Below are 12,169 nucleotides of genomic sequence, written 5' to 3'. Positions count from 1 at the left end.
CGATAGCTTGCCAAGCCCTGTAATAAACCTACTTCAAATAGCATCGGTAATAGGTAGAAGGGAGAAGAGAGAGGAAGCTTGAATATGAAGGTTCAATTAACCTTGGTAAGCTCACAAACATTTCGTAAAACCTTACAGTAATCCAAGCAGCATGATAAGGGTATGCACCTGTCAGCTTTTTAAACAATGCATCCCATTGGTCACAACCAAGTGTAACTCTAAATGTAGTAACTTTCTATTTGTCAGTTACATGTGTGATGTCATGTTTTCAGCCACACGGTCATCTGATCCTTTATTTTCATAAGCAGATCAGTACCGGCGCTTAAACCCTTAAGATGTGACTCCTGTAACAGTCACAGAGAAAGAGTGAGAGAAACAGCACTGTGAGTGTGTTGTGTGATTGTTTGTTATTCTGCAAAAAGATTGTAAAAGAATGTATAATGTGCCAACAAACTAAGTCAGCAACTGCTCTGCAATGGCAGTAGTGTGAATTTTGTGTAAAATTGTTTAAATTATGTTTTAAACAGATAGAAAAGGTATTTAGGAATATTAGATCTTATATTGGGGACTATGGGATGCCAAGGACACTCCTAACTGACAATGCCTTACAAAGTGAAGAAAGTTGTGCAGAAAGGAGTGTTGTATTATCTGGAAATTGCATTTACTAGACACAATCCACCGTGGCTCAGGAAAAAAAATAAAATGATTCGTGGGTGACAAAGGTTATATATATAGTGGACATGAACAAAGTCATGTTACCCTTTGAGGATGAGGATGAAATAGAGGAACCACACAGAGCATGACAACACAGGCCTGTGAGATGTTACACAGAGGAGTGCTAAGTAGGAAAGGAACAGTATAGACCCCTGAGTTAAATAAGGAACCTGGTCCATAAACTCTTTCACAGCCTGAGTGGAGATGCACAGCTGTAGCAAAGATTACCACAGTCCTGGGGGCTATGAAGTATGACCCAGGGAACCTAGGACCTGAAAGTTCACCCCCCCAAGGATGATGACTTTGGTGGAACTCTTGCTGAGGAACACCATCCTGCTTGGCTTGCCAGGACTAGTGGGAGTGGAGCTCACCTGTTCTGACCAGGTCGGGTCTCATCTGACTTGCAGTCTTGTCAAAGACAGAAAAGATTAACAAAGAAGATAAAAAGAAGAGTGAAGAGGTAGAACAAAAGAAAAATGTGAAAACACAGGCATTGTAATGTGTCAAACACCATTAACCTTCATTATATTTATGAGAGTTGAAGTACAAGGATTTTTCTTTTCCAAAGGGGAAAGCCATGTACAGGTCGTGGCAGACAGTATGGGAAGCCTTAAGATCCTTATTTAAGGGGTCACCATAAAAACCCTTATACTCTGCACTTTCGAATGTCTAGTAAATGTTTTTTTATTATAGAGTACGGAATATTGGTCGTGGGGGAACAAGGAATACAAATAGGGAATGCATGTATAAAGAGTAGTGACTTCATGGAGGGCATAAATACTGGCATAGGCATGGCTCAACCTCTCTTGCTTGCTTGGACATGCACGGAGGTACGTTAATCTCTCCTGCCCGTATGCCTCGTGGGATTGAACACACCATGTGGAACATCTAGACTTGGTAGTAGCTCACCTGTATCTGTCCTTGTTAATGCAGGTAGACCAGCCTAGATCTGTCTAGTCCCCCTTGTGTGTGCATGACAATTTGGAGATGCCCAACAAAGAGGAGAAACAGGGAAAGGGAGAAAGACGAGTGACAAAGGAGACACCAGGAGGATCTCCGTGGCCAGGCTGCCAGTTGAGTCCATGGTTCTCCTAGTTCCTCATGTAGGCCATGTGTCAGGTTAGATAGAATAGTGGTAGGAGTGCTCAAGTGGTGACTAGTATTCATAGTGTACCTTTCTGATGTAAGGTAGAAAGAGAGAATGTATATTTTTTTTTGTTACTTTTCATCATTAAAGTTATATTTTTCTTTACCCCATTAGTTTTCACTTGTCTCAGGGAAGAAAGAAAGGGTAAACGGTCTGCACTTAGTACTTGGAACCAGTAGAATGGTGGCAGCAAAAATTAGTGCCCTTGTACAGTATCACTGGGAGACAGCTAGACCTTAAATCCTTGCCTCCCCTCTCCCCTCCGTGACACGTGTTATCTCCTGCTCTGAGACCTTCACCTCACCCCACGCTTCACTGCCACACTTCTCCACCATCTCTCTATATCATAAGACTGCTATTATCTTTTCAAATACTTGTTTTTTCTCACAACTTTCATCATCACAACTGTACATCACATAACTCACAATAACACTGTTACAAAAGATTATGCTGAGACAGATGTATAAAGCTGGACCAGATGAGTATTAAATACTTCACTGTATTATTATCTCACTTCAACACACTAATAATGACTCAGAAGATGTCCAGTTCAGTAGTCAAACAACATATTGCCGTGACACTGCTGATGGCACCTTCCCAACCCTCGTGTATGAGTGAATAATATTATCTAGAGAAGCAGCGATCTGATGCATTATCATATTATTATGCTCCATTAGTTTTCACTTGTCTCAGGGAAGAAAGAAAGGGTAAACGGTCTGCACCTAGTACTTGGAACCAGTAGAATGGTGGCAGCAAAAATTAGTGCCCTTGTACAGTATCACTGGGAGACAGCTAGACCTTAAATCCTTGCCTCCCCTCTCCCCTCCGTGACACGTGTTATCTCCTGCTCTGAGACCTTCACCTCACCCCACGCTTCACTGCCACACTTCTCCACCATCTCTCTATATCATAAGACTGCTATTATCTTTTCAAATACTTGTTTTTTCTCACAACTTTCATCATCACAACTGTATATCACATAACTCACAATAACACTGTTACAAAAGATTATGCTGAGACAGATGTATAAAGCTGGACCAGATGAGTATTAAATACTTCACTGTATTATTATCTCACTTCAACACACTAATAACGACTCAGAAGATGTCCAGTTCAGTAGTCAAACAACATATTGCCGTGACGCTGCTGATGGCACCTTCCCAACCCTCATGTACGAGTGAATAATATTATCTAGAGAAGCAGCGATCTGATGCATTATCATCTTATTATGCTCCAGGAAGTCACTATTGTATGCACAATCATGTGTGAAAATTTCATGTTAATCAGTTGAATGCAACTAGCAAAACAAGGATGAAATTATGAAAAATCTTTGAGTGAATATCTTGAAAAGTGTATTTTTAGACTCAAAAGATTTTCACAAAATTGGTATATATTCTGATTGACTTTTGTTTGGTATCATTTTAAACTAAAACTAAAATGCAATTTTTAGTTGGAATTAGATTTTTTATAATGTCAATAGAAAACGAGGTATAAGAAAAAAAAAAAAAAAAACTGGCAGTCAGTTCAACTCAGACTTTAGTCCCTGGGTCGGTCAGAGTCTGACTTATCGTGAAGTCCAAGTTATTAAGGTTCAGCAATATAAACAATTGCTTACTTGTTAGTACACTCCTCTGCTCTGCTACCAGGAAGGGGTTAAGGGTCTTGTGGACAACTCTCTCTCTCGGTAATGGACAATTTGTAGTAATGGACACTCCTTCACCACCAAAGTGTCCATTTGGTGAGGCACCACTGATATATATATATATATATATATATATATATATATATATATATATATATATATATATATATATATATATATATATATATATATAGAGAGAGAGAGAGAGAGAGAGAGAGAGAGAGAGAGAGAGAGAGAGAGAGAGAGAGAGAGAGAGAGAGAGAGAGAATAAAGGAGGGGGATAATGTAAATAGGTGGCGTAATTTTCTTTCTTTGTTTTTATTTTTTTTATTTTATGGCCTATAGTGCCTGTAGACACACTTGAAGAGTGTGTGAGAAGCACTGTTCAGCCCATTAGTGGTGCAGGCAATTTTATTTATGGTGGTACCCACATTAGGACCCATAGGATCCAAGCACATCTTGGGTGTAACCACCTAGACCCTGGGTATCATGGTGACATGTAGGTAACTTTAAACCACTTGACAAATGACATAGGTTCAAAGTGGTATGTGGTGGGATTCGAACCTAAGCGTGAGCATCTGTTCAATCCCACACTCACCACCTTATCCACTATGCCACTGCCTCCCTATTTGGAGGGTAGTTGAGGGCAGTTTTTTTTATTTTTATTTTTTTTAATGGGAATTTATGGGCTAAAGGGGATACTGTTTGGGGTACCTCCTATCTCAAAGCCCACCCGCTAGGAAACCGTTGCCCCGAGTGAGGAAGCCAAAGCTATACTCGGACCGTGGACAGGATTTGAACCCGTGCGCTTGGAGACCCCTTGGACCCCAAAGCACACATGATTCCACTGTACCACAGTGGCTTTAAGTATCTATATTAAAAGCAGCTTTGACCAATCACCAGTGCCATGAAAATAAGATGACAGATATCACTTTTGTTAGAAATACTCATATAAGCAGAGAAAAAGTTCTGTCAAGTTGGGAGCCAGCATGCATTATCCATACAAGATCTGAAAATAAATTGACAGCAGTGTCCATGTGAAGCTTATGTGAATTACACAGCATTAACTCCTTGACAGCTTATGACATAAAGAAACAAAGAAAATTGCTCTATTTCTTTACAAACTGTATTGGCTGTGTCAGTATTAGCCAGAAATTAAGTTTCAGCATCAATAGGGTCATTTCATCATATGAGGAATGTTACATTTGGAGACAACTTATTCAACTACTCTGAGTTGTATTACTAAAAGTGTGCAAGATATATGAATGGCTATTGCATGCTATGTTACCAATACTTCAGTCTATCTCATGCCACAGTCAGTTTGTTTATTTGTTTAGATTTAGATTTATATATATATATATATATATATATATATATATATATATATATATATATATATATATATATATATATATATATATATATATATATTTAAAAAAAATTGTGTGAGGAACATTACCGTGGTGCTACCTTATCTCTGACTTTGCCTTCATAATTTCATAATCTGTGATTTAATGGGATAAATAAAAAAAATGCTTCATATCAGTAATAGATGAATACATAAGCAATCTACTATAGCCATAAGATTTGGTCATTCATTATAATTATTGTGCTACAAATGGAAATGTGACCATTGTACATGTTACTGAAAAAGTGAAAAGCATTTGTGTGCTTTTTATTGAAAAAAAAAAAAAAAAACTATACATCCCCTCTTCTGACACTGATTCAATGACTGCAATTTAATGTTTACATATTTTCCAACTCTTTTTAGTTGTATACTGAACTAGTCCATAGCTGCCTGGTATTGGTTTGGGAACTGGTTCAACTTTGACACCGGTAGACTCCTTGTCTTGCTGTTTGTATTCATTTGATTGGCATGAAATTTTCACATATGACTGTGTATACATTGGTGACTTCCTGGAGTGATTGGATGGTAAGGCATCAGATGCCGTCATGTCTAGAAAATATTCGCTGAGGGTAAGGGTTCAGAAGGTGCCATCAGCAGTGTCATTGCAACCTGCTGTTTTATGACCAAACTGGACACTTTCCGAGTGGTGATTAGTATGATGAAGTGAGATAGGGACACTGAAATAATTATTACTCATCTGGTTCAGCTTTATACCTGTCTCAACAGAATCTTTTGCAATAGTGTAGTGAGTCCTATAGTGACTGTTAGGTGATGTATAGTTGTGATGATGAAAGTAGTGAGGAAAAACAGTGTTTGAATAGATCATAGCAGTCTTGTGATGGACACAGAGGGTGAAGGAGAGTCTGGGTGAATGAGGCAAGGGGATGGGAGGGAAGATAAGAGGCATGACATGGGGAGGGGAGAGTTCAAGGTTGCATCTGTCATTCACAGCCATTTGCAGTTTGTTCGTTTCTTGTTGTCCTTAACTTCATCTATTCTTGAAGTTTCTGATTCTAATTCTCACCAATTTATGCCTTTAAGAATGTTATTTCTGAAAAAGCAGAGAGCTAAATGATGAACCTTCCTCTTGATGTCTAGGGAAGTAGGATGAGACCAGTGCTGCCAGACAACTTTACCCTAAATTCACCCTGTTTGCTTTAATAGACAATAAGATTACACTCTAAAAAGCAAAGATGATTGTGCGAGAAACGTTATCGCATGATTCAGTAGCATTTCTCACTGTATGCAGTGTGTGACACTGCCTGTGACCTACTTAAGTCTCTTACAAGATATTTTAGAGTGTCATAAGTACAGTATGGCAAACCCTATTCATAATATATAATTATATTATTTTTCTCCAATGCATAACTTGTGTATGGGAAAAATGGCAAAAAAAAGAAAAAGAAAAACATCACACACGTTATTCTTTAAGTACCTTCACTTCAAAAACATGCCACACTCAGACTATATGGTTTAATATGAACAAAACTATAATTGAAATAAGAAATAGTTGTAATTTTTATACAATCAAGGACAGTTTTCCAAACATATGCCTACTTCATTAAAACAGTGATGTGTAAATTAAAAAATTCAGTACAAATTAATATTTGGTGACATGCTGCCACATTATTAAATGCCACACTCTTAATAGACCATTTTTAAATAAATTATGTCCATATTCGTAAGATTGAAGAGTTAAGCTTAGATTTGGTACACATTACATATATATTTGATGATTTCTAAAATTCATTCTAAAGGTTGACGTTTTCGTGGAATGACCCAGTAATAGTAGAAAAATAGTATTATTATAGTACTTCTCCACTTACCAATAAACTTTTACCTATTTATGGAATATTTGAAAAGTAGGGATGATTAACTATTGGGATAAGTATATTCTAACCTAACCACTCTATAATCTGGCAAAATCACAAATTCAGTACCTTACAGGTCCAAATGATGCTGGCAATTTGCGCATGAATTTCCTTGGGAAGTGTTACAGGATCAATATATGCTGACTTTGTTCTTAGGGATTGTAAAGCCACAACAAACAGTAGTTTACCAAACAATAATGAAAGTAAAAAACACTAATGAAGTACAAAATATATTTACAGTATTCTTTGATTTTTACAGCACAAATCCTGTTAATATCATGTAACATCAGTACTTGATTTTTAATTATGCATTACTTTGCTGTCTATTGTGGTACAAATATCTTGTGGGGGCGGTATGTAAGGGATTTACCAATACGGCGTCCTCGGAGGGTAACAGCACGAGGCAACAGTGGGGGGTCTCGCAGGTGTATCCCACGGCCAGTGGGTGACCATGCTCTGAGCTCTATTATTTGATCTTCTTTCAAATTTGTCAGTGATACCCAACCTGTAGAAGACATGCAATAACTGATTGAGAAGCTACCATAATAATTTTAAAGGACTTTAAATAATATATAAAAAGCTTTCAAATAATTTTGGTCTATGGTAGCATATATAAAAAGGAAAGCAGGATATTTTTTAAAGAGAGGACCACTGGCCAAGAGCAACACAAATCTTGAATAAAAAGCTGTTATTATTTGATATTCTTTCAAATTTGTGATACCTAACATGCAATAATTGATTGGAAAGCTACCATAACCATTTTAAAGGACTTTAAAATAATATATCTAAAGATTTCAAATAATTTTGGTCTATGATAGCATATATAAAAGAAAACCAGGATATTTTTGAATGGGAGGATCACTAGACAAGAGCAACACAGATTTTGAATAGAAAAAAGTCAATTTAGATGCCATTTCCCCAAAAAATGCCAAACAGAATGATCAAATAAAAGAGGACAACTGTACTGAAACCTCCTTCTTGAAAGAGTACAGGTCATAAGAAAGAGGAAATAAAGAAGTAGGCAAGGAGTTCCAGTTCAAAAGAAAAAGGATAAAAGATTGAGGATAGTGGTTAATTCTTCCAATAGAGATGAATGTAAAAATAGGAGTATGGGAAAGAAGAATGTCTTGTGCAATGAGGCTATGGAGGGAGAGGAGGCAGGCAAGCAGTTAAAAAAAATCAGAAGAGCAGTTAGCACTAAAACAGCAGTAAGAGAAGAGGGATCAAAAGATGCAACATTGTAGCAATGAGATGGAGGCTGGAATCAGTCAGTTAAAGCACATGAAAAGAAAAAGAATTTTTAATTTCACCCTTTTTAAACAAAGAGTATGAGTGGAATCCCCCATAAAAATGAAGCATCCTCTATGTATGGACAAATAAGGCCCCTGTGCAGAGCTAGCAGCTGGGGAGAGAAGGTGAGAAAAACAGGCAGAGATGTCTCAGAATGCCTAAATTTACAGGTGTTTTAGGTAGAAATGAAACATGGTCTCCAGTTTTTATAGTAAGTGAAGGACAGACAGGAATGTTCAATGTAGAAGAGAGGGACAGTTGAGTATCATCAAAGAAAAGGGGATCATCATTTGGAAGGGCTGTACTGAGTTGATAGATGAAAGAATCAAGATTTTGAGGTATTATCATTAAAGAAAAGGGATAATTATTTGGAAGGGCTGTGACGAGTTCATAGATGGAAGAATTGAAATTTTGAGGCAATGAACAAATCTATGTTTGCTTTGTCTAATTCAGAAATTTTGGAGATCAGAAGTCAGGCATTAAGTGGCTTCCCAACATGAGCTATATACTTACTGAAGGACTGTATGTCTGAGAAGGTTTGCAAAAGTTCATGATTGTGTCATAGGCATAAAAGTAGATAGAACATGATGTTTGGTTTAGATCATTGATGAATATAATAAGAAAACTGGTGGCAAAAGAGAACCCTGAGGAATGTCAGTTACTAAACTTTGGAAAAAGAGAGTGATCATCTACCATAAAAGCAATAGAATAATCAGAAAGGAAACTTGAGATAAAGTTACAGAGACTGATAGAAGCTGTGGGAAGATTGTTTGGAAATCAGAGCTTTGTGCTAGTTAAAGATTTACCAAAATCCCTAAAAAAAAAATGACCAGAGGATCACCAGTAAAGCAACCTTGATGGAACCCAATTCTGCAGAAGCAATCACATATGAGGTCATGTAATGAAAAATGTTTAAGAATCTTGAAGATAAATTTTAAAAACTTGAGAGAGGTTCAAAATTAAAGCAATAGGATGGCAGTTTGAAAGATTACAAGTCATGTTTTTTTGGGAATAAGCTAAATGTAGGCAAGAAGAAAAGACAAGCGCTGGAAGAGTTACTTGGCAAAGTGTAAGCACGGAGGTTTAGTATCAGAACAATAAGAGGGACCCTATCAAGTCCATAAGTATTCTGAGGACTAAGGACAGTAAGGGTATAGAAAACATGAGTAGCATGAATTAGTTAAAGGGTGGAGGAGGGGGAGCAACAAGAACTGAATCATCCAAGTAGGTAAAACTTTTACCAGTAAATGAGATGGCAGGAAAGGAAAGGATTCGAGATGCTTTTCGCAAAGTACCAGAAATCAAGAGTGGAATTAGATCTTGAATAAAGAGGCGTCGCATGGCAGATGGGTATTATCCACAAACCGCCACTTTTTGAGTTAGTACCAGATCAGGCCACTAGAGGAGTGTAGTATTCATGTGGAAGTGGTTGCCAGGCAAAACCAACTCCTGTGTTCCCAGTACCAAAGCATGAAAATACAAGTTTCCCAAGTGTCAAACACAATGTTAGGTCGTGGGATTTATACAGGTGCGTATCCCTAGTCTTGCCACAATTTTGAGAAAAACAACATTCTTCTGTGTTCTGTTGGTAGTTTTTCATTAAGAAACATATAATGGCACCAAATAGGCTTATTACTATTGGAAATAAGGAATCTAGTGAGAGTCCAAGTGAAAGGGAGCCACAGTCCTCCACTAGTTTGTTCACAGGAATCAGACCAAATGTTTCCATGGATGGTGACTCGTCCTCATATAACCTCCCTCCCTCCTCCCCACCCTTCTCACCTCTTTTTCTACATTTTCCATCACTTACGGTATGTACAAGTAAAAATTATGAAAAAAAATCACTGAAATATTTTATAAACTTGAGGTTTTGCTAAGATTAGAATGAATTACCTGATTTATAGCTATCGATACTTAAACTATTCAGGATAGATTAAAAAACTTTAGACAAGTAAGAGATTAAAGCTATTTTAGGAACAGGTTAATTGTAGGCAAACTTCTAGCAAGAAGGAAAGGTAGAAGTTGACAGACAAAGTTAGAAGAGTTTGGCCAGGCAAGGTGTAAGCATGGAGGCACAGGTTTTTGAGAAAAATAAGAGGGACCCTATCAGGTCCATAAGTCTTCTGAGGGCTTGGGCCAGCAAGGGCATGGAAAACATCATTACAAAGAACTTTAATTGTAGGTATGAAATAGTCAGAGGGAGAAGAGGGAGAAACAAGCCCAGAATCATCCAAGGTGGAGTTTTTAATAAAAGTTTGAGAGAAGGGTTCATCTTTAGAGACAGAAGAGATGGCAGTGGTACCATAAAGATGAAATAAAGGAGGGAAAGATGAAAAAGTAAAGTTGTTGGAGATGTTTTAGGCTAGATGCCAGAAGTCACGAGGGGAGTTGGAGTTTGAAAGTTTCTGACATTTTCTATTTACTGTATGAGAGAGTTCAGCAAATTGAAGAACAGACTTGGCTTGATTCCAGGCAGAAATATAAAAAAAGCATGTAAGATTCAGGAGCTAGAAGGCTCAAGTACCTTTTGTGGGCAACCTCTCTATCATGTGTAGCACGAGAACAGGCTGTGTTAAACCAAGGTTAGAAGGTTTAGGTTGAGAAAAAGAATGAGGAATGTACACCTCCATGCCAGACACTATCACCTTTGTTATGCTTTCTGCACAAAGAGATGGGTCTCTGACACAGAAACATTAATAATTCCACGGAAAATCAAAATAATTCCTCCTCAGGTACCCCCCAAATGGTAGAGGCAAAATGCTAGAGGCTCCATTTTGGGGATCCTAAGAAGGAATTGGAGAAATAGGACAGGATACAGAAATGAGATTGTGATCTGAGGAGCCCAATGGAGAAGATAGGGTAACAGGATAAGCAGGAGGATTAGAGGTAAGGAAAAAATTAAGAATGTTGGGCATATCTCCAAGGAGTAAGGAATACGAGTAGGATGTTGCACCAGTTGCTCTAAGTCATAAAAGATAGCAATGTTGAAGGCTAGTTCACCAGGACAGTCAGTGAGGGGAGAGGAAAGCCAAGGATGGAGATCTCTGTGAAAGGGTAGAGGGATAGGATGTGCTCCACTTTCAAAGTTAAATAGTCAAAGAATTTACTATAGTCAGAGGAGCTAGGGAAGAGATAGACAGCACAGATAAATTCAGTTAGAGAATGACTATTGTCTAGTGATGGCAATTCCAAGTGAGATTTGAATTACTGACGCTCAATATGTCAGTCCGACCTTGGATAAATTAGGTTTCACAATCAACATTTAGAAGCCAGACATAACCTAACTTGGCTCAGTCATTCTATACAATTCTTGGTTTTTGTAATAAATTCTAGTGACAAGTTTACACAAGGGAAGGCCATTATAGATTAAGAAGTTAGGATTGTAGTTATTGCAAATGGATGAGATGAGAATCAGAGATCTGGCTGCTTTTATTGGCAATATTGATGTGGCAGAATTTTCTGTACATTGGGTTACCTTGGAATACCAATAATTAGAAGTTCTGAGGAATGAGACTCTCAAACAAAGTTATGATGTGTTTGACACCTTAGTATTCCCAGTTCATAGATTAAAGTGGTTATTACACTGGTGGACAACTTATGTTAATTTTAGTGTGGAATCAATACGTACATCAGCCTAAGGTTTATTAATTTTCACAGATGTTTCATTGTATGGTTGGGGGGGCTTGCACAGGTGGCAATATTACTGATGGCCACAGGGCTGAATATAAGGAAGGTCATATTCACATTTTGCAATTGAGAGCTTTTCTTTCTTGATTTAAGGTTTTTTGGCATAATAATTTTGCTTTGAACAAAATTGGACAGTGCCACAGTTGTCATGAGTATTAATAATTATGGTAGTATTAAACAACCTTGTTGGACATAACTGAGGAGTTTTTTATTTAGCTTGTGAGAGGGACAGGGATATGTCTGCTGAATATGTCAAAGGTTCTATGAATTTTATAGCTGAATTAGCCTCCCGTAAGAGTGATCTTAACAAAGAATGGAGTTTAATGCCCACGGTTTTTTAGAGGCATTTGTAGGATTCATGGAGAACCTTCACTATATCTTTTTCATACTTGTCTTAACACTCCATTAGC

The 12,169-nt window shown here is 37.6% G+C and overlaps 1 protein-coding gene across 3 annotated transcripts in view; it reads right to left on the bottom strand.

The window, feature by feature from the left end:
- Window positions 1–6,999: 6,999 nt before the first annotated feature.
- LOC123515648 (nitric oxide-associated protein 1-like) overlaps window positions 7,000–12,169 on the bottom strand; it is a 267,601-nt gene continuing 262,431 nt past the window's right edge. For all 3 annotated transcript variants that reach the window (XM_045274465.1, XM_045274467.1, XM_045274466.1), the window contains one exon: window positions 7,000–7,287. In XM_045274465.1, the coding sequence (XP_045130400.1) occupies window positions 7,106–7,287 (182 nt within the window). In that variant the 3' untranslated portion in view covers window positions 7,000–7,105. The remainder of the gene's footprint in view (window positions 7,288–12,169) is intronic.

The sequence above is a fragment of the Portunus trituberculatus genome, chromosome 39, assembly GCF_017591435.1.
Source record: "Portunus trituberculatus isolate SZX2019 chromosome 39, ASM1759143v1, whole genome shotgun sequence".
In the NCBI taxonomy this organism is placed as follows: Eukaryota; Metazoa; Arthropoda; class Malacostraca; order Decapoda; family Portunidae; genus Portunus; species Portunus trituberculatus.
Note: the sequence above shows the minus strand (reverse complement) of the source record. Positions and strands in the feature narration are given on the sequence as shown.